The 26,086-nt window shown below is 42.1% G+C and overlaps 1 protein-coding gene across 3 annotated transcripts in view; it reads right to left on the bottom strand.

The window, feature by feature from the left end:
• The window catches only part of LOC127453162 (zinc finger protein 385D-like), a 186,629-nt gene that overhangs the window by 84,814 nt on the left and 75,729 nt on the right, over positions 1-26,086 (bottom strand). For all 3 annotated transcript variants that reach the window (XM_051719363.1, XM_051719360.1, XM_051719361.1), the window contains exon 2: positions 11,454-11,596. In XM_051719363.1, coding sequence (XP_051575323.1) covers positions 11,454-11,522 — 69 coding nt within the window. In that variant the 5' untranslated portion in view covers positions 11,523-11,596. The remainder of the gene's footprint in view (positions 1-11,453; positions 11,597-26,086) is intronic.

Below are 26,086 nucleotides of genomic sequence, written 5' to 3'. Positions count from 1 at the left end.
TTCTACCGAAAAATGAAAATGATCTTATCAGTTACTCACCCTCATGCCATCCAAGATATATATGATGTTCTTTCTTCTGCAGAACACAATTTATGATTTTTAAAAGAATATTACAGATCTGTAGGTCCATACAATGCAAGTGAATGGGTGTCAAAAGTTTGATGCTTCAAAAAGCACATAAAGGCATCATAAAAGTAATCCATACAACTCCAGTGTTTTAATCCATATTTTCAGAAGTGATATGATAGGCGTGGGTGAGAAACAGATCAATATTTAAGTCCTTTTTTGCTTGAAATTCTTCTCCCTGCCCAGTAGGGGGCGGTATGGATGAAGAATGTGAATCACCAAAAACACAAGAAGAAGAATGTAAAAGTGATCTGTTTCTCACCCACACCTATAATATTGCTTCTGAAGACATTGATTTAACCACTGGAGTCTCATGGATTACATTTATGCTGATTTATGTGATTTTTGGAGCTTCAACATTTTGGCTCCCATTCACTTGCATTGTATGGACCAAAAGAGCTGATAAATTCCTCTAAAAATCTTCTTTTGAGTTCAGCAGATGAAAGAAAGTCATACACATCTGGGATGGCATAAGGGTGAGTAAATGATGAGAGAATTTTCATTTTTGGGTCTGGTTTCAAATGATAGTGAAACAAATAAATGCTACTCGTTTCTTTGTTGTTGTTTTTTACAGACACTGGCATGCATAAAATTCATGCAACTTCTATGGCTTTACAATGAAGTAAAGCATGAAGTTTAAGTCCACTTGTTGCGAAAAAACAACAAAGTCCAATTAATATGAGCGACAATAAAGTGAGTAAAGGATCGCACGAAACATCGCTACACAGATAACAATATAATATCATATCGCCAGGTCCCTGCTGATTCAAATTCCCCAGCGCTATTCCAGTTAAAGCTAGGGTGTGTAATCCAGAGAGGCTAGCAGTTAGCAAACTAGCTTTGAAAGCATAGAGCCCGCCCTCGCTTCAGAGGTGTCTCCAAAGCCACGCCTCCTCTATCACACATGAACACACACACACACACACACACACACACACACACACACAGAGAGAGAGTTAATTCTGCTTTTAGCACACTCTTGATCCAGATGTTTTTTTCGTTGTAGAAGTTTCTAACACGGTCTTTCTTTTCTTGTTTCCTTTTACTGGTGGTTCAGGAGGAACATAAGGTAGCTGCGGTTCGCCTTCCATTCTCGCTCTCGCCCTGCACAGAGCCAAGGAACCCGCGCTGATGACGTGTGATTGTTTGCGCGAACAAGTTGCGTGGCGGTATGCAAATATAGATTGACAGACAGCAATGATTGGTCGATCATTTTTTAGTCCTGTCCCTTCCACAGAAGATATATATATATATATATATATATATATATATATATATATATATATTTTTTTTTTTTTTTTTTTTTACATTTAGACCACTTAGATTATTGATTGCTATCAGGATGTGAAGAGACTTTCAACCAGTATAACAAAAAATGTTTCTGGAAAAGATTGCACACCCTAGCTTTAACAGGTCTGAAGTCATACGCTGTTGAGGCCCATGTGTCACTCCCAGAGTTTCAATCCAGAGCAATTTTTCTACCGAAAAGCTGATGGAGAAATCAATAGCGTACGATGCTGACTGCCTTACAGTGGAAATAGAGTTTGTATTATTTCTCAGAGACAAATGTTGGCTTCAGGCAAGATAAATGGTATTTTCGAAGGGAGGGAAAAAAAGTCTTAACTGAAAACTGTTCAGCCTTATTCATTCGCTGCATTCTCTTTTCTTGACACGCCCTGAGCTCACCTATACTTCACAACCTTTAAAGGATTGTTGTTTAACCTTTGGCTGTTATTTTGCCCATAGAGCACAAATGGAGATATTTTTGAAGAAGCTTTATGCAGCTCTTGCCATTAAACAACAATTCATTATGACCTAAAATGTCAAACTCCAGAAAAATGACAAAAAAACAAACAAACAACAACATAAAAGTATCATAAAATGAATCCATACGAATGGAGGCACATATTTCGAGTCTTCTGAAGCCATATGATAGCTTTATGTGAGGAACAGATCGAAATGTAAGACTAATAAGCTTGCCCTTCCCCTGAAGCTTGCGTCAAGCCCGCATTTGTGTCCAGAATTTAAAACTGGTGACTACGCACGTGAGAACCAATCCCTTTTTGACGTCAATGACTTTGATGTGCCATTTTTTATATATGTTTCTGCTTCTACAAACTGTTTCCCTATCGTGTGAATCCAGAAGAACTGAAATATAGTGCATTAGTCATTTGAACTACTTACACTTCAACTGTGTTTTTTGTCCTTTTTGGAGCTTGACAGCCTCTATGATCTGCCTTTGAACTGGGTGAAGATACCACTTTTGCATTACACTGAAAAAATAAAAGCATATGGATTTAGAATTACATGAGGGTGAGTAATTAATGACAGAAAGTTCCTTTTAGGACAAACAATTCCTTTAAACAAAGCAATGTGGAGAAGAATCCAATCAGCTCTTCATATTCCTCTCCTCTGTGTTCTTCGGTATGCCATGATATTGTCTTCTGGCTTGCTGATGCCTGCGCCCTATGGATGACCTCGCAGGTATCGACTGCTGCTCTTCTGCCTTGTATGATAGGTGCTATTAAGCGTTGCTTAACTGTTCTTTTGGATCTGCATCAGATACACTTAATCTGCTCTGATTCTCCATCCACCTCACCTCCAGATTCACCTCCTCCAAAAACTCTTCACTGACGTTTAAGGATTCTCATATCAGGCTAGACCTCTGCGTGGGCCAGGACAATCCATGCAGATAAAGCCTAGTAGCATCATTTTATTGTAGTATGACCTAGAGAGTCATAACTATGTCTAAATATATTACTAAATAGGGGCATGTTTCCAGCACCAAGACATTTCTACACTGAAAGCAAAATATTACAGTGCATGAACAATAACAGCCAAGCAGATCACACACTCACTGAGCACTTTATTAGGAATACTATACTAATACTGGGTAGGGCCTCCTTTGCTCTCAATACAGCCTCAATTCTTTGTAGCATGGATTCCACAAGATGTTGGAAATATTCCTTTGAGATTCTGGTCCATGTTGACATTCGGGCGATTATTGCAACGATTAATCATTAGCTCTTAACCGACGTTTCAACTTGTGCCTCAACTTAAAAGGTTTTATTAAACATGCTTACTAACAATAAAGAGGACAAAATCATCCTTTAAAAATACCTCTAAATGACATCCAATGAATTACAAGGAAAAAAACTTTTAAAGTTTAATTCATTAAAAAATTCACTGCAAAAAAATCATATTGTAATCAAGAGTTTTTGTCTTGTTTTCCATTTAAATTATCTAAAAATCCTTAAAACAAGATACATTTACTTGAGAAGCAACATACAGTATAAGATATATGTGTATTTTGTATATAAGTGTATTTTTTCACTTGTTCATACTTCTGCCAGTGCAGTAAAGAACAAATATACTCATATACAAGATATATTCTCTAAAAGCAAGCCTAAATATCTCTCAGGTAAAAGTATCTTGTTATAAGTAGGCTATTTTTATATATTTTAAAATATTACAATATTAAATATTGTATTCAACATTCTCCAATATTTTTTTTCTTCTTCTGCAGTATAGCTACTAAATTAAATGTACGTTGTTTTAAAGGGGTTTTAGACATTATTTGTGGAAAACAAGCCAAAAAAGACTAATCAAAAGCATATTTTGTTGCAGTGTATAATGGGCTAAGACTACACTCTCACCATTATGTTCACTTCAATCCATCTTTAACTCACAAATACAAACTCTTTCTTCTTAATAGAGCTGCGTATTGCCAATTTTCTTCACAATAAGATACACACCGTGACACATACAGTATAATATGATTCAATATGTCGCAAGCCATCATGTTATAATCTAGCTGCAGCAAACGCACAAACACGAGTGTCCCCGTGCTAGAATGTGCATCAGCCGGGTGCAGTTTTAATCTCTCCCCCTTCATGTGACTCGTAGAAGTGGCGCTGACCACACAGGGTAATGCCATTTTCTGAGTTTGTTTATGACCCACTGTGGCGAGCAGGGTGGGGCAGAGCGACGTCTGGGCAGAGCGAGGCCAGGAAGAATGAGGAATGAGGTCCACCTGTGTGCCACATCGGTCTCGCATTCCAGTGAGGGGCAGCGGGAGTATTTAAGGAGAGGAGACAGCAGCAGAAAGAGAGAGAGAGAGAGAGACAGAGAGAGAGAGACAGAGAGAGAGAGAGAGAGAGAGAGAGAAACCACAAAGTTGTCTCTCTGTGTGTCAGTGTTATGTAGAAAAGCAATATGTGTTGGAGCTGCTGAAAAGCAGCTGTGTTGTAGTGTTTAATGTCCACTGAAAAGTGGCACATTAAAGTGTCTGACGTGTTTGTCAAGTCGGTCCCAGCTTCCTCTTTGCCCATCTTGTGAACTTTGTTACATTGGTGCCGAAATCCGGGAAGGAGGAAGGATCGCAACACTGAGGGAGTACTCGATCCGGTGGCGCTGGAGCACTGTGTCAACCGGCAAATGAAAGGGACGACTGAGGGGTCCAGTGTTATCGCTAAACGGCGTGTCCGGGGCTGGCGAGCCCTTCTCTCTCCTCTCTCTCTCCTCTCTTTGCTTTCTTCTCTCTCTCTCTCTATTCTCCCTCCCCCTCCTCTCCCTCATCTTGTTCCCACTCCCAGGAATGTGTGGGTCAGACCCGGAGACCATCCTGATGCACCAACGCTCCCTCCCTAGAAATGTTTTGGGCAGGGGAGTGGGGGGGTCGGTCACAGGCCGGAGAATTCCCTGACCTGAGTTTGGTGATAGGGATATGTGGCCAGCAGGGCGGGGCAGAGCGGTGTCTGGGCAGAGCGAGGCCAAGAAGACAAGATAAGAGGAGACAGCGGCAGAGAGAGAGAGAGACGAATGAAGTTGTCTGTCTGTGTGTCAGTGTTATGCTGAAAAACAATATGTGTTGGAACTGCTGAAAAGCAGCTGTGTTGTAATGTTTAATGTCCACTCAAAAGTATCACATTAAAGTGTTTTATGTGTTTGTCAAGCCGGTCCCAGCTTCCTCCTTGCCCATCTTGTGAACTTTGTTACACCCACTTCCATATTATTGGAACTTTAATAAAGAATGCATTAAAGATATAATGCCAGGTCGTTTGCTTTTTAGATGCTCTGACATGCAAGTTTAACTTAAGCAGAAATCCTGATCAGGCTCTGCTTGATTTCACGGTGACAGTGCTTCTGTATTTACTTATTTAGTATTTTTGCATTATAATTCCCTCATCACCTTTTTGGCTGTTTGGAAAGTTTGGAGTGCATCTGGACTGTGAGCTGTTTTCTTCCTCTCCTCAATCAGATTCGAGCTGCAGTGCTCTGGAATGTTACGTAAAATGAGATCAAATGACTATTCGACAACGAAAATTTTTGTCGACAATTTTTTATTGTCGACGTTGTTTTATTGGATTCAGATCTGGTGACTGGGAAGGCCACTGAAGAACAGTAAACTCACTGTCACGTTCATGAAACCAGTTTGAGACGACTTTTGCTTTGTGACATGGTGCATTATCATGTTGGAAGTAGCCATTAGAAGAGGAGTAAATTGTGGCCATGAAGAGATGCATATGGTCAGCAACAATACTCAAATAGACTGCGGCATTCAATTGATTATTGATTGGTATTAACGGGCCCAAAGTGTGCCAAGGAAACATTCCCCACACCATTACACCATTGCCACCAGCCTGGACTGTTGACACAAGGCAGGTTGGGCTCATGGATTCATTCTGTTGGGGCCAAATTCTCACCCTACAGTCTGTGTGCCTCAGCACAAATTGAGATTAATCAGATCAGGCTACATTTTTCCAGTCTTTAATTGTCCAGCCTGTGCACACTGCAGCCTCAGTTTTCTGTTCTTGGCTGACAGAAGTGGAACCTGATGTGGTCTTCTGCTGTTGTAGCCCACCCGCCTCAGATTAGTTAATTGCTGCTGTCCATTCCAGTGGTTCTGAACTATGGGATGAGTGATGTGTGAGGCCTATGATGTTGAAACTAGAAACTTGCAATCTTTTCTTTTTCTTCTTGTTGTATGTCAAAACAAGCTCGTCTGGCACTATGGTTCATTGTATGATTTAATGGACATAAACATGCTCGGCTCAATATATGACAATCTTTTATTTGTGTGATATGAGCATTATTACTGTCCTAAATTTAAAACAATTTGGTCATGAAGTTCGCCACTGTGACATAATTGTTTCCATTGACTGGTGGGTTATAAGGCAACAATTTACGTCTATAACATTTCCGTGACATTACACTCACCTGTATAATGTATTTTGGGCACAGCGATTAATAATGTGTATTAAAAATCTTTGATTCTTGCCCAGTCTCAAAGCCCATGGCACATGCCTGGTACAGAGGGGATATCTGAGTTACTGTAGCCTTTCTTTCAACTCGAACCAGTCTGGCCACTCTCCGCTGACCTCTCTCATCAACCAGGCATTTCCACAGAACTGCCGCTCACTGGATGTTTTTGGCACCATTCGGAGTAAATTCTAGAGACTGTTGCGCATGTAAATTCCAGGAGATCAGCAGTTACAGAAATACTCCAGCCCATCTAGCACCAACAATCATGCCATGCTCGAAATCACTGAGATCAAATTTTTTGCCCTTTCTGATGGTTGATGTGAACATTAACTGAAACCCCTGACCCGTATCTGCGTGATTTTATGAATTGCACTACTGCCACACGATTTGCTGTTTAGATAATCACATGAATGAGTAGGTGTATACTGTAGGTGGCCTAATAAAGTGCTCAGTGAGTGTATGTCATGTTTATTATAATGCAATGTGGCATGGGAATATGGAACAATGAGATTTTATTGTGGGTGGGGCTATCAAGCAAAGCCTGAACACTGAAGCATCATTAACTAAAACAAAAACGAAAACTACATGAAAACAAAAGTGTGAAATAAAAATGGAAATAATAGCTACATTTTAAACAATAATAACCCTAAGGCTGTGTTTCGAATAGCATAACAATGTGTGCTAACTAGCCGCAATGTGACAAATTTCCAGCAACAAGTAAATTGTCAGTCCACACTGAACGCGAGAATGTTGCGCAACGTGACGCAATCGCTGCAAATCTAAACATATTTGATGTTTAATGTGAGGAGTAGGATTTCAAACCAATGAAATTTCACGGTGGGCGGGGCTCCCCAATGTGACACCACAAAAATAGAAACAAAGCTATTGAAATGTCATTCTGTTGTCAGTCACTACTTTCTAGGAAAAAAAAAAACTCTCTCTTTATCACTTTAGAGTTAGTCTGGGTTGGGGATTTTGTTGTGTATTTGATATTTTTAAGAATGGATCGTATCCATTTGACAATGCTATTTTGAGATAAATTTGTAAGCTGATTTGTATTGCTGCTTCGGTAACAGCTTTATTTTATTAAATTTTATTTTATTCAATAAGGTTTAAGGTATTTGTAAACATTAGTGTGGTGATGTGGGCGTGGCCGAGCGACATCTGTGGAGAAAGAGCGGTAAGGATTGACACCTGGGGAAATCACTTCTAACAGCTGTTTTGTGTTGCAGTGAGAGCTGGAGAGGGATAAAATGGCAGTCCAAACCACCGGAGCGGAGAGAGAGAGAGAGACGCACAAACCTCACTGTGTGTATTTATGCAGTGCTGAAAAGCAAACTGTTTTGTGTTACACTGAAAAGTGCTTGAATAAAAGACTTACGTTGGACATTTTATCCGGTCCTCGCTTCCTCCGTCAGTAAAGAGCTAGTGATCTGTCACAATTAGTTAACTTCATTAGTTAACACGAAATAACAATGAACAACACTTATTAACAGTGGTTAATGTTAATTCCAAAATACACTAGTACATGTTAAAGTTGTATATGTTCACATTAATTAATGCAGTACGAACTTAAATTACTAATAATGGACAATTATAAATTAGCATTAACCAAGATTAATAAATATTGTTAAAATTATTGTTCAGTGTTTGTTCATTCATAATATCTAAAGCATTTACAAATGTAAATGCATACAACTTTGTTACTGCTACATCTGTAAATAACAGTACAAACATCTATACAGTGTATTCAAAAAAAAAAAAAAAAAAAAAAAAACCCTCAGATTCTGCCTCAGAATCATAATAAGAGTTCAACACGATACAGTTCTGCAGATACAGTACATTAACCCTGCCCCCATCAGTCCAGTGCTGTAAAATCATTGTTAATGTATATTGGGGTCGGAAAATCCCTGTGCCGTCATATTCTATAAGATACCTTTGTGTTTTGATTTAGAGCCAGCGAATGTTTAACATGCCTCTGAGACCGAGCTAAAGATCTGACCTCACTGTTTCCTGTGAGCAAACACACACATACACACTCTATTAACACACATACACACACTAGGCATTCAGCAAAAACCTCTGTTTTTCCCATCTGGAAGAGCTAAAGTTGACACATGAAGCATATTGTGTATGAAGCCACTGACACTGGTTTTAGACAGTCTTCTAATCTACAACAAATTTAAGTGAACTTTAGGCATAACCAAGACCATCAAAAAAGCATTTTTTCTTTTCTTTTTTTTTTTCTAGACATTTTCTTTTTTTTTTGTCTTGTTAGTCATTTATTTTTCTTTATTTTTGTCATTTTATTCATTTTTTAGTCATTCATTTTTGTCTTTTATTTTCTAGTAAAAATATCTAAACATTCTCAGAAAAAGACAATATAAAATAATATAATATAAATATAAAATAAATAATAATAATGCAAAATAAGCATGAGATGTTAAAACTTATTTTTAGAGAAAACTAACATTTAATGATGTTTAGGCTTAAAACAAAAAGAAAAAAACATTCACAATGGTGTAAGAAAAACACATTTAATTCAAAGAGAAATAAAGTTAATTTTGAATTATTATTATTTATTTTTAATAAATATAACAAAAGTTATTTGATATTGTTTTAATGATATTTAGACATGTTTCTTTTATATTATGACATTACTGGGAATTTTTTTGCAGTGAAGCAAATAACTAGACAATACAGTGCTTATTATTGGTAGAAATGGAGTCCTACATAGGAAAAAATGATAAAGCAGACATTTCAAAACTTACTGTTTTCAACTGTTCTTTACGACTACATTTTTAATCATTTACACCAACTGCCTTACTGCATGCACAATTTTGGGATAAAATACAATACAATGTCAGTGAAGGACACACCTATTCTGCTTTCAAAACTGAACAGATGAAGGCATCTCAGCTACGATCTAATGCAAATATTAGATTCTGACATCTCCTGATGCCTTCCTACCTCCGTATACAGCCTGTCAAGGCAACATTTTACGACACAGCCAGAGAGAGATTTGTGTGAGTTAATCTAGTATCAGATTTCTGGCTCTGGAGGCCCAATGTCTAACTCATCATTGAAGGAAAAGTCTGTTAAATACAGATTAGTGATCCAGAGCAAATGTCAGGCTTGGCGACTGCCACTGCCTCACTCTGAACCACTATCAACTGTGTGTGTTTTTGTGTATGACTAAACTCTTCTGTGATGCACGATTTTGCCTCCCTGCTCCACGTGCATGCATCTGTTACCAGCATGTTTGAAAGATCCCACACAGCAGTTTCCAAACGCAAGTACAGCCAGTTCTGTTGTCTTTCCAGCCAAATATGCTGTTTTAAGACAACGCAGCTGGTCTGTTGCACTTTAAGGATCCTTAAAGCATGAAGAGATAATCTGAGAGGTTACTTGATAACACAAAGGGTGCACGATTGAGCAGTCTCTGTACAATTGTGGTGAGAAGAATATCATCTTTGGTGCAGTTTTGGCAGCATGAGGGTGACCTAGGCAGGTGGTTTTAATGTTGTGGCTGATCGGTGTATTCATTATATTACAGTCTGCAATATACTTTCAATACAATGGCAGTTGAATTACTTTAAAGCATCAAAAAGGACCCCAAAAAATTCAAAAAGTAGTTCTTGTGGCTCGTGTGTCATATTCCAGGTCTTCTGAAGAAATACAATAGGTTTTGGTAAGAAACAAACCAAAATGTAAGTAATTTTTCATTGAAAATTCTGACATCCATGTTTATGCGAGAACTTTTTAGTGCTAAATAGGGATGCACCAATGTAGCCAATTACTGACCAAATTAAAAACGTTGCCATATAGATGATATGAAAAACCATTGGTTTATTTACAATTAAATATGCTAATTTATTATGTTGTATAAAGTTTATAATAATTTTTTGTAAGTCACTTCGTGAAAAAAACGTCTGCTAAATGACTAAATGTAAATGTAAATAATATAAAAATTTTAGTTCCATTGTTCAGAAATGCAAAAACAAGTGCAAAGTATTTGTAAGTAAAAAAATAAAAAGTTTTTTCCTCTACATAAATCATGTTATATATATATTTTTTAATTATTTATTTATTTCATTTTTTTTTTTATCTTGTATTTATCTTTCATTATGGCTCTCTTAAAATGTTGGCCTGTTCTGTGTTCAACAGATCCAAACATATGGAAATTATTTATTGTGACAAAAATAAATCAGCTGTTGCACCTATTTGTAATATTTTAAAAGCATAATTCCAAAGCAAAACAGTGTATGTGGCAAAATATTGGTATCGGCCTATAGCTGTTTTCTTCAAATCTGTATCAGTAAAAAATGTTCCTTTTGGTAAATATTTAGCGCTGAACAATGTGTGTTCTGTGAACATGCGAGCCACTGAATGAGCTTCTCTCAAGGCGCTCTTGAACGTGCAATGGACGTCAAGATTTTTCTGGATATTCATTCATATTTTAACTTTTGATTTTTGCATAAAAAAGAAAGTTGTGTGGGTTTGGAACGATATGAGGGTGAGTAAATGATTACAGAAATTTCATTTTTAGCTGAACCATCAACTTTCACCAGAAATTCTTCTCCTTACTAAAATGGCGCATATAATTTGATCTTCAAAAAAATTAGAAACAAAAAGTTTGAATTCAATTTGAAATCTCTGACTTTTACTTGCAGACTAGGTTGTTGCTTACTGGCCCAAGTCATAAACAAAAACCGATCTTCTCTTGTCATCTCCCGTAACTCAAGTTCACCTGCTTCCAGCTTACTCAAACACCGTGTGGAGGTCATATAAACAGCAAATGCACGCAGAGTTCACAACCCAAACCAGCCACGGCAACAGCTGCTTTTATATAACCAGAATGCATCGCAAACCATTCTAGAATAGTCGCTCTAATGACAATTGTCACAAATGACACCCTCTTCAAACCACCACGGACGGCGTGTGCAACCACCAGCTAAACAACACAGAGTTGCTCATTAGCACCTCTAGGCTGTGAGTGTGTGTGTGTGTGTGTGTGTGTGTGTGTGTGTGTGTGTGTGTGTGTGTGTGTGTGTGTGACTCACAGTGCTGAAGCTGGGAATGAGGCTGAGTGTGGAGCTGCTGTCCAGAGCGAATGGGAGGAAGTGTTTCATGGCCAGTGAGGGCGGTACAGCAGGCAGAGGAGCTCGAACCAGCGCTGGCACCAGTCCACTCTGACATGCATTACCTGAAGATGAGAAGAAAAAGAGAGAGAGAGAGAGAGAGAGAGAGAGAGAGAGAGAGAGAGAGAGAGAGATTATAAGTTTTGCAAATAAGTTATAAGATGAACCCATTCCTGGTTTTATTGTGGTTCATCAGTGCACATTATTCCAAATAATAAAAAATAAAAGATTACTTTCATCGTAATCTTTCAACAAATGTAATAACTTGCTCTGCCTCTGAAAAAGCTCTCCTTTTCAGCTGACATCATCAAGCACTCTTACTTTTTAGCGCCTCCCCTCCAACCACCATGGTCCTTGTATGTTGCGTTCATTGTTTTTCTGTTGTTGTTTCGAAAGTGAAAAACGAAATATAAATTGTTTTAAAAGAAATCGTTTATTCGTTTAAAAAATAAAAATCAGCTTGATTTCTCATGTTTATTTCTCATGGATTTAAAATGAGTAAACAGCTTGAATATCTGATTTGCATGTTTTGGTGAACCTGAAACGCGATTGGTCAACCTGCATCATCATCTCTCCTGCCTCAGAATCATAATAAGAGTTCAACACGATCCAGTTCTGCAGATACAGTATATTAATCTCATTTTTAATTGAGAAAATTATAATTACTTCCAAACTCTTGGCATTTGTATATTCACTGTAACTCTGCTATCGTGCGCAGTCTTCCATTTGTGTGTTAATGTTGTTATTTAACATAGCAGCTAAATAAGACCCCACAAAATGCGGGTCAGCACAGGTTTAGAGCAGTAAGCCAATTCAACTTTGTGCACTTGCTCAGTTGTTGTCTGCTTTTAATATATGATACCAAAAAGTTACTCACACAATATGATTTTAAAGGGATTTTCCGGGTTTAATACCCGGAAGTTAAAAGTTAAGCTCAATCGACAGTATTTGTGTCATAATGTTGATTACCACAAAATAGTTAACCCAAAAATGAAAATTCTCTCATCATTTACTCACCCTCATGCCATCCTGATGTGTATGACTTTCTTTCTTCTGCAGAACACAAATTAAGATTTTTAGAAGAATATCTCAGCTCTGTAGGTCCTCACAATCCAAGTGAATGGTAAACATAAAAGTAATCCATTCCAGTGGTTAAATCCATATATTCAGAAGTGATATAATAGGTGTGGGTGAGAAACAGATCAAAATGTAAGTCCGTTTTTTTACTCTAAATCTCCACTTTCACCTTCACTGATCTGAAAGTGAAAGTCACATGTGGTGCCTGTTTAGTTTCACTTTCACATCTGAAAGCGAAAGTTAAAGTGGATATTTAGAGTAAAAAAGGACTTAAATATTGTTCTGTTTCTCACCCACACCTATTATATCGCTTCTGAAGATATGGATTTAACCACTGAGGTCAAATGGATTCCTTTCATGTTTACTTTATATGATTTTTAGAGCTACAAGGGTCTGGTCACCATTCACTTGGATTGTGATGACCTACAGAGCTGAGATATTTTTCTAAAAATCTTCGTTTGTGTTCTGCTGAAGAAAGAAAGTCATACACATCTGGGATGGCATGAGGGTAAGTAAATGATGAGAGAATTTTCATTTTTGGGTGAACAATCCTTTTAACATGATTTTATTGTGATGTGATCATTACTAACCTTTTAGTGTAAAGTTATATCCAGTTCCCTATCTGTCACTCACTCGACGTTGGTGTCGATGTAGTGACACTAGGGGTCACTCTTGGGAGCCCGAGACACCTCTGGTCTTTGATAAAAGGCCAATGAAAATTGGCGAGTGGTATTTGCATGCCACTCCCCCAGACATACGGGTATAAAGGAGCTGGTATGCAACCACTCATTCAGATTTTCTCTTCGGAGCCGAACGGTCATGCTCACTGAGCTGAATACTACGGTTCATTCACCTCTACTGGATCTGATGGCGCATTTCAGCGGCTTCTCCCTCCTCTGCACTGGTGCACTACAGAGAACGACCCTGGGCGCTTCGGCAGAAAAACTAGAGAGTATATTTTCTGAAAGAGCATTTTTCCCCTCTAAAAGTGTATATATTTCTCTAAAAGAGCACACACACGGAACGTCTTTTTAAAGACGCGTCTTTTTAAAGATGCTTTTCCGATTGTGTGTTATTCCTGGTTGCGCTCGTTATTTCTCCCCTTCTGACGGTCACGATCACTGTCTTTCGTGTCTGGGTACTGCTCACGTGGAGACAGCGTTCGTGGATGGCCATGTTCTCATTGCGAGAATATGTCCATGGCAACGTTGCGGTCGCGGCTCGCCTTTAAGAAAGCGAGCCACCCCAGAGGATCCCGCCTCAGTCCTTTTACCCACGGGTATGAGGCCAGCGCGGCTAGCACTGGGGGCAATTTGGGGACCCCAATGGGACCGCCTCTGCCGGGTATCCTCCGTGGACCTCCCATTCCCCTGCACACTCGTCTGCCCCGATTGGGCTTCCGGGTGAGTCCGCCGGCTCGTCTCACGGCGAGTTCGACCTCTTATTCGGAGCCCGCGAAAGTGATGAGCTCTCGAGCGCAGCATTGGAGAGCGGGCTCGTCCAGTCGGAAGCCTCAGTTGGGCTCCTCCCTTCGGGGTCGATTGCCCAGTCACAGGCAGACGCGGAGATGACGACATGCTTTCCCGGGCAGCCGCGAGCGTCGGCTAGAGTGGAACTCACTGCTCTTCCCTGAACCCTCGCGGCTCAGTGATTGGTTCCTGGGCTCACGGCGCCACTCAAAGCCACGCCCCGCCCCCGTTCCTTTCTTCCCGGAAGTGCATGAAGAGCTGACAAGTTCGCGGGAGGCACTTTTTACTGCCCGGTCCCGATCTTTTCAACTTCCGCGCCCTCACTACCCTCGATGGTAGGGCGGCCAAGGGCTATTCGGCAATCCCCCGGTGGTTAAAGGCGCTCGCGGTGCACCTATGCCCACAGAGCACCGCCACCTGGCGCGGGTGCCCAAAGCCCCCATCCAAGGCCTGTAGGTTTACGTCATCTCTGACGGCCAAGGCCTACGGTGCCACTGGACAAGCCGCCTCCGCCCTGCACGCCATGGCTCTCCTGCAAATCTGCCAAGGCTCTAAAGGAACTGCACGAGGGTAGTTCCGCCCCAGAATTGATGCAGGATCTGCGCTCAGTGACCGACCACGCTCTCCGAGTGACGGAGGTCACGGCGTGGTCTCTCGGGCGGACGATGGACACACTAGTGGTCCAGGAGCGCCACCTTTGGCTCAACCTGGTCGAGATGGGTGAGGCCGAAAGGACACGATTCCTTGCTGCCCCATTTCCCAGGCAGGCCTATTCGGCGACACCATCGAGGACTTTGCCCAGCAGTTTTCGATGGTAGAGCAGTAGATGGATGCTAGCCGGCATATCCTGCCCTGGCGCGGCTCAAGATCCCGCACCCCATCTACTCATCGCCAAGGGCGTCCCCCTGCGGTGACGGCACCGGCTCCGCCGCAGCCCGCCCCTTTGGCCCGGCCCCGGCGTGGAGCCCACCACAGGAAGCAGACGCCACCCGTCTCACGGCCGTCCAGAACCCGTGAATGGCTTCAAAGCGCCCTTGAGACGGGCGACCCAGGGACAATGAAACCCGCTGCTCTGGAGCTGGTAAGCAGATCTCCATCTTTTTGTTACCTTTTGCATTTAATTACGCTGCATGCCCAAGTGGCTGCAGTATTCAAGAGCTCAGCAAGAACGGTTTCCTTGTTCCCTGGGTCATGTATCTGGTGTGTACGGCCGTCATCACGACCACCGTCCACCACTCTATTTGGCAGGTTTGGTGCTCCAGTAGTGGTCTCCCGCCCCTGAAAGCCCAGCTGTGGCACAAATCCACCCCCGGTGTGACAGTCTCCACGGGTCACGAGGACAGGCCTCTTCCTCCCCTGTCCCAGGCTGTTCCGGGGGTGGTCACAAGGAGCTAGGTAAGTGCTTCGATGTCCTTAGACTCAGCACGGCCATGACGTGGTGTGGCACCTCGAGCTCCGCCCTGCCGCGAGACCCCACCTGCCAGTACGTCCGATGACGTTGTCCCTTTGGTCCCCCTTGCGTGGAACTTGGACGCATGGCTTGCGCTTTCCAATCCGTCGCGAGAGCTGGTCCGGACCGTCCGACTCAGCTGCGCAATTCACTTCGCCGGGCATCCGCCCAGGTTCAGCGGTGTCCACTTCACCTTGGTGAAAGACGAAAATGCTGCTACCTTGCGTGGAGATCGCTACCCTCCTACAGAAGGGCTCGATAGAACCTGTCCCTCCAGCCGAGATGAAGAAGGGGTTTTTCAGCCCCTACTTCATTGTACCGAAAAAAGGCGGTTGGTTGAGGCCAATCTTGGACCTGTGAGTTCTGAACTAGGCTTTACACAGACTCCCGTTCAAGATGCTGACGCAAAAACGCATTCTGGCGAGTGTCAGGCATCGAGATTGGTTCGCGGCGGTAGACCTGAAGGATGCGTACTTCCACGCCTCGATCCTTCCTCGACACAGACCCTTCCTGTGGTTCGCGTTCGAGGGTCAGGCGTATCAGTACAATGTCCTCCCTTTCGGCCTGTCCCTGTCTCCTCGTGTCTTTACGAAGGTCGCAGAGGCTGCCCTTGCCCCGTTAAGGGAGGTGGGCATTCGCATTCTCAACTATCTCGATGACTGGCTAATCCTAGCTCACTCACGAGACGTGTTGTGCGCACACAGGGACCTGGTGCTCTCACACCACAGCCGACTAGGGCTTCAGGTCAACTGGGAAAAGAGCAAGCTCCTCCCAGTTCAGAGCATCTCTTTTCTCGGTTTGGAGTTGGACTCAGTCTCCTTGATGGCGCGCCTTACAAACGAGAGCGCCCAGTCGGTGCTGGCCTGTTTGAAGGCATTCCACTGAAACTTTTTCAGAGGCTCCTGGGGCATATGGCATCCTCGGCGGTGGCCACCCCGCTCGGGTTGATGCATATGAGGCTGCTTCAGCACTGGCTCCAGACTCGAGTCCCGAGATGGCCATGGTGCCACGGGACACACCGCATGGCCATTACGTTGGTCTGTCACAGTCTTTTAAGCCCTTAGACTGACCTCTCGTTCCTACGGGCAGGTGTTCCTCTAGAACTGGTCTCCAGGCATGTCGTGGTCATGACAGATGCCTCCAAAATGGGCTGGGGCACTGTTTGCAACAGGCACGCAGCCGCTGGCCTCTGGACGGGTCCGCGACTGCATTGGCACAACAACTGCCTCAAGTAGTTGGCAATTCTGCTCGCCCTGCGGAGGTTTCGGCCGTTGATCCAGGGCAAGCACGTGTTAGTTCAGACAGACAGCACGACAACGGTAGCTTATGTCAACCGCCAAGGTGGTTTGCGCTCTCGTTGTATGTCACAACTCGCCCACCGTCTCCTCCTCTGGAGTCAGCAGCACTTCAAGTCACTGCAAGCCACTCACATCCCGGGCAACCTCAACACTACAGCGGACACGCTTTCACAACTGGTTACCCTCAGGGGAGAGTGGAGACTCCACCTTCAGGAGGTCCAGCTAATTTGGAGTCGATTCAACAGGCACAGGTGCACCTGTTCGCCTCCTAAGAATCCTCCCCACTGCCCGCTCTGGTACACCCTGACCGAGGCCCCCCTCGGCATAGACGTGCTGGCACACAGCTGGCCCCCTGGCATTCGCAAATATGCATTTCCCCCAGTGAGCCTGCTTGCACAGACCCTGTGCAAGGTCAGGGAGGACGAGGAGCAGGTCGTCCTGGTAGCACCCTACTGGCCCGCCCAGATGTGGTGCTCGGACCTCACGCTCCTCGCGACAGCTCCCCCCTGGCGAATTCCCCTGAGGAAGGACCTTCTTTCTCAGGGAAGGGGCACCATCTGGCACCCACGCCCAGACCTCTGGAATCTCCATGTCTGGCCCCTGGACGGGTCGCGGAAGACCTAAGCTGTCTCCCACCTGCAGTAGTAGACACGATCACTCAGGCTAGGGCCCCCTCTACGAGGCGCCTGTATGCCTTTAAGTGGCGTCTGTTCGCTAAGTGGTGTTCTTCCCGTCGGGAAGACCCCCAGAGATGCGCAGTCGGATCAGTGCTTTCCTTCCTGCAAGAGAGGTTGGAAGGGAGGCTGTCCCCTTTCACCTTGAAGGTGTACGTTGCTGCCGGTGTACGCAGTTGACGGTAAGTCCTTAGGGAAGCACGACCTGATCATCAGGTTCCTAAGAGGCGCCAGGAGGCTGAATCCCTCCAGACCACGCCTCGTTCCCTCATGGGACCTCTGTAGTTCTTCAGGGTCTACAGAGAGCCCCCTTTGAGCCTTTGCAGTCAGCCGAGCTTAAGGCACTCTCCTTGAAGACTAGACTTCCTGACTGCGCTCACTTCCATCAAGAGGGTAGGTGACCTGCAAGTGTTCTCTGTCAGTGAAATGTGCCTGGAGTTCGGTCCAGGTTACTCTCACATGATCCTGAGACCCTGACCGGGCTATGTGCCCAAGGTTCCCACCACCCCTTTAGGGACTAGGCGGTGAACCTGCAAGCGCTGCCCCAGGAGGAGGCAGACCCAGCCCTGTCGTCGCTGTGTCCGGTGCGCGCTTTATGCATCTATTTGGATCACACGCAGAGCTTTAGAATCTCTGAGCAGCTCTTTGTCTGCTTTGGTGAACAGCAGAAAGGAAGCGCTGTCTCCAAGCAGAGGATTGCCCACTGGCTCATTCACACCATAACTATGGCATATGTTGCCTAGGACATGCCGCCCCCGGTAGCAGGGGTGTAACGGCTCCCTGGGCCCTGGCCAGGGGTGCCTCTCTAACAGACATTTGCAGAGCAGCGGGCTGGGCAACACCCAACACCTGTGCAAGGTTCTACAACCTCCGGGTGGAACCGGTTTCGTCCCAGGTAGTGGCATGCAACACAAGCGGATAAGCCCGGGATAGCTGGCCAGGTGTATCACTTGCACATAGCACCTTCCACCTCCCTTGGAGCTGAAGATGTGTGCCATTAATTCCCAGTAGTGTTCACAAACTTTGTTCCCTGGTTGACTTCCTCCGAGCCCTGTGGCAGTCGAGTTTTCAGAGAGACTCGCTGCTGGCACAGTACATGCGCTAACTAAGAGCTCTGTTCTGGGGTAGGTGCTCCGCATGTGGCGGTTCCCTGTAAGGCTAACCCCATGTGATATATATCTTCCGCTAGTTCTTTTCCCTGCTGGCAAACTGCATCTTCCTTGGGCAGAACCCCTCTGCCCCAGTCTCCATGTTTGTAGTAACTCCTCCCCCATTGGGCAGGATCTACCTTGAAGGCTCTCCACATGGTTGGAAAGACCATGTGAAGTATTCTTCCACTTAAATATCCCCCCCTTTCTTTGGGCGAGGTGTGGTCTCCACGGTGTCTTCCCCTTGGGAGGGACACCCCCCGACTAGACCTGGCGGCCCAGTCGGATAATCCCCCTTCTTTTTTAGGGAGTGGAAAAAGAGAAGGGGAAAAGAGGCCACGACTGGTTTAAGCCTGTCTCTATCTTTAGGTAGTCAACTTGTCCCCAAAAAGGGCCGTTCGACACTCATAACTGTGTCGGGGGAGGTTACGTGTTGACCTGGTGTGCTGGCTATGAGGCACACAGCAAGTCTGCCCACCACACACCACCAGTTCACGTAACACAGTTCAGCCTTGTGGCGTTTTGAATAGGGACCCCTAGTGTCACTACATCGACACCAACGTCGAGTGAGTGACAGATAGGGAACGTCATGGTTACTGGTGTAACCTCCGTTCCCTGATGGAGGGAATGAGACGTTGTGTCCCTCCTGCCACAACACTGAACTACCCACTGAAATGGCCGGACCTTATATCGGCTCCTCAGCATAAATTATAATTTTAATTAGTTAAAAATTTCTTTGTTTATCACACATTATACATTTGCACATATACAGTGAAGAGTGCAGGGTCAGCCATGATACAGCACCCCTGGAGCAGATAGGGTCAAGGGCCTTGCTCAAGGGCCCAACAGTGGCATCTTGGCAGTGCTGGAGCTTGAACCCCTGACCTTCTGATCAGTAACCCAGAGCCTTAACCGCTGAGCTACCACTCGCTAATTTTCATTGGCCTTTTATCAAAGACCAGAGGTGTCTCGGGCTCCCAAGAGTGACCCCTAGTGTCACTACATCGACACCAATGTCTCGTTCCCTCCATCAGGGAACGGAGGTTACACAAGTTACCATGACGTTTTACAATTTCTGTGCCATGATGACATTAAGCTGCAAACTCTGAAACAACCGCAAAAACAGTGTGTGTGTGTTTGTGTGTGTATATATATACAGGTGCTGGTCATATAATTAGAATATCATCAAAAAGTTGATTTATTTCACTAATTCCATTCAAAAAGTGAAACTTGTATATTATATTCATTCATTACACACAGACTGATATATTTCAAATGTTTATTTCTATTAATTTTGATGATTATAACTGACAACTAAGGAAAATCCCAAATTCAGTATCTCAGAAAATTAGAATATTGTGAAAAGGTTCAATATTGAAGACACCTGGTGCCACACTCTAATCAGCTAATTAACTCAAAACACCTGCAAAGGCCTTTAAATGGTCTCTCAGTCTAGTTCTGTATGCTACACAATCATGGGCAAGACTGCTGACTTGACAGTTGTCCAAAAGACGACCATTGACACGTTGCACAAGGAGGGCAAGACACAAAAGTTCATTGCAAAAGAGGCTGGCTGTTCACAGAGCTCTGTGTCCAAGCATATTAATAGAGAGGCGAAGGGAAGGAAAAGATGTGGTAGAAAAAAGTGTACAAGCAATAGGGATAACCGCACCCTGGAGAGGATTGTGAAACAAAACCCATTCAAAAATGTGGGGGAGAACCACTACGCACAGATGTATGCAAGACATGGGTTTCAGCTGTCGCATTCCTTGTGTCAAGCCACTCTTGAACAACAGACAGCATCTGAAGCGTCTCACCTGGGCTAAAGGCAAAAAGGACTGGACTGCTGCTGAGTGGTCAAAGTTATGTTCTCTGATGAAAGTAAATTTTGCATTTCCTTTGGAAATCAGGGTCCCAGAGTCTGGAGGAAGAGAGGAGAGGCACACAATCCACGTTGCTTGAGGTCCAGTGTAAAGTTTCCACAGTCAGTGATGGTTTGGGGTGCCATGTCATCTGTTGGTGTTGGTCCACTGTGTTTTCTGAGGTCCAAGGTCAACGCAGCCGTATACTAGGAAGTTTTAGAGCACTTCATGCTTCCTGCTGCTGACCAACTTTATGGAGATGCAGATTTCATTTTCCAACAGGACTTGGCACCTGCACACAGTGCCAAAGCAACCAGTATCTGGTTTAAGGACCATGGTATCCCTGTTCTTAATTGGCCAGCAAACTCGCCTGACCTTAACCCCATAGAAAATCTATGGGGTATTGTGAAGAGGAAGATGCGATATGCCAGATCCAACAATGCAGAAGAGCTGAAGGCCACTATCAGAGCAACCTGGGCTCTCATAACACCTGAGCAGTGCCACAGACTGATCGACTCCATGCCACGCCGCATTGCTGCAGTAATTCAGGCAAAAGGAGCCCCAACTAAGTATTGAGTGCTGTACATGCTCATACTTTTCATGTTCATACTTTTCAGTTGGCCAAGATTTCTAAAAATCCTTTCTTTGTATTGGTCTTAAGTAATATTCTAATTTTCTGAGATACTGAATTTGGGATTTTCCTTAGTTGTCAGTTATAATCATCAAAATTAAAAGAAATAAACATTTGAAATATATCAGTCTGTGTGTAATGAATGAATATAATATACAAGTTTCACTTTTTGAATGGAATTAGTGAAATAAATAAACTTTTTGATGATATTCTAATTATATGACCAGCACCTGTATATATATATATATATATATATATATATATACATGTATGTATATATATGTATGTATGTATGTATGTAAGTGCTTTTATAAAATTACAAGCTTTCTGCACATTTCTTTTCTTTTTTATGGTATTCAACATTATCCCACAAATGCTGTTGATTGAGATTTGACAAATCAACTTGTATTTAACCCAGAATATTCCTTTAAATAAAAATATATCTCCACTACACTATACACAAAAAAAAGTAATAAATATTAAGTACAAAAACTTACATTATGTGTCCCACTTTTCCAGTTGTCCAACCTTACCTGGCTGTATAACACATTTGGATTCTTTTTTTCTTTTCTTTTCTTTTCTTTTTCTTTTCTTTTTTTTTTTTTGTAATTTGCAGCACTTTTTTTTTTTTTTTAAACCCTGCCTTTATAAACCAAAAATACACTATCATTACATACAGTATGTTGCTGTGTTCAGTTTGTGGGCTATCAGATAAATTCACTGTCTGTTTGCTCGACGTGCAATAGCACACTTACAATAAATATGCAACTGGCAAATATTTGGATGAAATGAGACAAATTTATCTGCAGAGTTGTATCGTGTTGAACTCTTATTCTGATGGACGTGACTGAGGTGGGACAGATAACAGCGCAGGTTGGCTAATCGCATTTCAGGTCCATCCACACAAATTAAATACTTATTTTATATCCATGACCAATAAAGGTGAAAAATGTAGTTGAAAAACCAACATTTAAACCATAATAATTTTTTTTTTTTTCATTTTCATAACAAAAAATGAATGACGCAGTATACTTTTTATCATCCAATCAATTACTGATTTTTGCAATTAATATTATCACTGCTACACAAAGTATCAGCGCTCTTCCCCAATCAAATCAGTGGACCAGAACTAACCAGTTGGATAACTACACCTAAAATCCATGTAAAATAACTGGTGATAAGATTGTTGTTCAAGCCAGTTACCACAGCCTTAAACCAAACCCAAAAATCCAGTCAATAGCAATGTTGTTCCTGGACCAACAAGGATACTGCTCTAGAAAAACATTCTACTAGGCAAAATCCCAGTAAGAGGGGAAATCATGAGATCAATTCAAGCAAGACATGATGATTCAGAACATTTTATTTCCATTCATGGCACGCCACAATGCTTTGCCATTGCCACACACTTTGCCAGATTACTTGCCAACAATCCAGATAGTACCAGATATGAAATGACATCATGATTCTCGTAACATGTTCTCTGATATGCCATTTACCATTTATCATACTCTCCCTGTACTATTAATTCTTGTTCAATATGCTTAGTGTCAAACAGATAGACCACATTGGCTGTTATCTGTAATAGCATTAGACAAAATCTCTAGGCCTAGCGGGAGAAACATAAACCAGTGGCGGAAAACAAAAGTAAATGGCTTGTTTTATTACAGAATGAGTTTGTGTGGGAGGGATTGGAAAGGCAGATTTTTATAGCACAATACATTACAACACCAATGAAAAAAAAAAAAAAGTTTCTGTATCCAAATGGAGACAAAGCCAGAGAAGAAATAAAAATAAAGAAAATGGGATTGCTCCGAGGTTACTCTTTCAAATCTCTGGAGACTTGATGGGAGTTCTTATTTGCATTTCATATAAATATCAACTTTATATCAGATGTTTCTCCTCAAATTCCTTAGTTACTATAAATAATAATGAGACAAAATGTCACAATTGAGACAAGTGTTGGCACACTATAAGAACATAAAGCTATAAAATAACCTCAGCAGCAAAGCTCAGATCATTTGGTCTCGGGAGAACTTTTTGAGAATTATTTTAGTTCAAATTGAAATCTCTCACAGACTTAGGTATCTTGGCAAAACCGAGCGCAGTGTGAGGGATTGTTGAGAGCTCTTCTGAAACTCTAGAAGAAACATATCTGAGTCTTTTTCTCAGGAGAAACATCTGAGAAGCAGGGAACTTCAGCTAAAGTCTCCATTTGTGCTACTCTCATTGCCGTCTAGGATTAAGATATTGAACAGGTCTCCTTTGTGATTTTTATTTCAAATGGGGTTAGGTGTGCCATAGCCAAAATAAAATCAATTTGTTTTCTCTCCTAGTTTTGATTGATTGTTCTCCCTTTATTCTCATTGCGGACTAGAAAATTACAATATTTCTTTCCAAAGAGATAGTTTTCTGTGCACCATCTAAAAATTAATTACAAAACACACCATTACTAATTCTAGTCCTTCAGGTCCTTGGACAGGCCAAATAAAAAAAGAGAATAATAAAGAAACATATCCTTGTTAAAGGCATGGTTTGGTATACCGCATGCCTTTGTGCAAGTGCAAGCACGTTTTTATTCTCCCTCAACAAAGCATGTCATCTCCAGGCCTTCACATTTACAACTTGACTCTGACATGAGACACGACATCAGGCTAGAAGAATGCTGTCACAGAGCCAGGCACTGAACAAGAAAAAAGAATTAAGTATGCAAGAAAAAAACAAACTGAGTGACAGCAGGAACTGCGGCGGAGAATTCGCTGCTCCGACATTAACCAGGAGGCCGTCTTCAGAGATAAAATTATCTGTGTTTTATGTCCTTGGGGCTTTGAAAAATTTTTTGAGTTTTGATTATTGATTATTCATTGTGTGCACACAATGAAACATTTTAAAAAACTATATCTTTCTAGAAAAAGACCATTTCACCAAACAGCCAAAACATAAATGCTAGTGTACTCCTAAAAAGTGATATAAACTTTTAGCAGATATACAGTACACATTTAAAAAGCACAGGGGCCAGTGCCCCCTCTGTCAAAATGTTGTATTTGAACCAATTTTTATCATTTTATTATTAACTTTTAAATGTGTTTTACTTTTTTGACAGCCTAAATATTCAGCTCAGTTGTGAAATAAATTAAATTAAATTAAGCAAATTAAAATTTAAACTATTTGTGATGAGTACTTGAATCTTTCAGGTGAAAGGTGGGGACAGGAGTTACGCTGTCTGGCCAATTGACTGCTCTCTTCTTAATTAGAAAAATGTTGTCTGTCATATAATTCAGTCAGAGGTTAGAGGTTCAATGGCTAAAACAAGGAAATGCATTTAAGAAAAGGAATTTACCTAGGACAAGGATTTAACTAAAGGCAGATGCTACTTGCACTTAGTGCAAATAGTGGCAGATACTCTTACTCCCCTGTTTAAATACTAACATACAGTATAGTGGCATCACTGCAGCATTTTTTTGTTTGTTTTTTGTTTATTTGGAGTCTACACCAACACCAACACCTACCCCTAACCTTACCTTACAAAAATTAACCATGGTTTAACTACAGTAACCATAGTATCACCATGGTATTTTTCTAGTAAAATCATAGTAACCTCAAAATTAAACATGGTTACTATTAACTACTATTAACAACATGTTACTGTAGTAACACAATGGTTAGTACATCAGAACTATATAGTTTCCACCAAAACTCATTGTTACTTCAATATTACCAAAATAAAACCATGGTTAATTTTATCGGGGTCAAATACTTCTCTCAACTCCCCGACCTTCACTGTGACCAAATCACTGTGAGGAATCTCTTTTATTTATTACTATGAGTAGTATTAAAGGAAATATTAAGAGTAGAGACATGGGAAAAAGTATATCAAGAAGTGGGATTTGAACCCAGATCTCCAGCATGACAACACATACCATCGATACACCCAGAGCTACTACAGCTGCATATAGGGGCGCAATTTGTCATAAAATCTTGTCATAAAATTATGTGTTTCCACCAGACTACTGGAGCGCAAATAGTCACTTAGGCTTTGTTCACACTACAGGAATAATCAGATTTTTCCTCAAATCCGATTTTTTTTGAGTGACTGTTCAAACTGCAAGTTATATGTGGCCAGATCTGTTTTTTCTGTTCAGACTACAGTCGCTTTTGCTATCACGTCCACATTAGCTGACATGGTAATGCAGCAAACTTGAGTAAATTCACCATGCATGAGATTTAGCAATGGATGTTTTACCATTGATTAAGCTTTTCATGAGGGCAGTATCCAAATATGGACATTCTTCACAGACAACGTCTTAAAAATGGGAGAGGCGGCATATGCAATGTTTGTTGCTGCTAGTGTTGTTGCTGCCCGTTTTAGCGGGGACGTCCTGTATTATGGCCGATATTACGACGTCCCATACGGGATGTCTTTTATCTTGGGGTCCTGTATTTTAGCATAGAGCGAAACATCCCATATTGAAGGCTTTGTGTCCCGTATTAAAGCATAAAAAGGACCCACGTCCTGTGAAACGCTCAAATGCTCAAGTGTCCCGTATTCGCGTGACATTCAATACTTTATCACTTTGTGGTTTCTCACAACCAGTATGGGTTACCGCACCTTAGCGCATCTCTTTGGGTAATTTAAGCCAATGTCTGTATTATTATAAGAGGTTTGCAGTGCCCTGTAACATATAAATGACATATGGGTAGGGTGGCCAGACATCCCATTTTTCCCAGGACAGTCCCATATTAAAGCACTTTTCTAGTGTCCCGACTTATTCTGAATAAAATTGTGTTTTGCCCCGTATTTCCCCTCTCCTAAAATGTCTCTATCGCCTATCCGGCTTTCTTAGTCGCATGAGTATTCTAACCAAATGTAGCGGTTTGTAAAACCAATAAAATCACACCGTGTTATTTGAAGTACATGATTGGATTAAACTATCCAATCACAATCCCCT

The sequence above is a fragment of the Myxocyprinus asiaticus genome, chromosome 15 (genome assembly GCF_019703515.2).
Source record: "Myxocyprinus asiaticus isolate MX2 ecotype Aquarium Trade chromosome 15, UBuf_Myxa_2, whole genome shotgun sequence".
NCBI classification, from domain to species: domain Eukaryota; kingdom Metazoa; phylum Chordata; class Actinopteri; order Cypriniformes; family Catostomidae; genus Myxocyprinus; species Myxocyprinus asiaticus.
The sequence above is the reverse complement of the archived record's forward strand: the minus strand, read 5'-3'. Positions and strand labels throughout refer to the sequence as shown.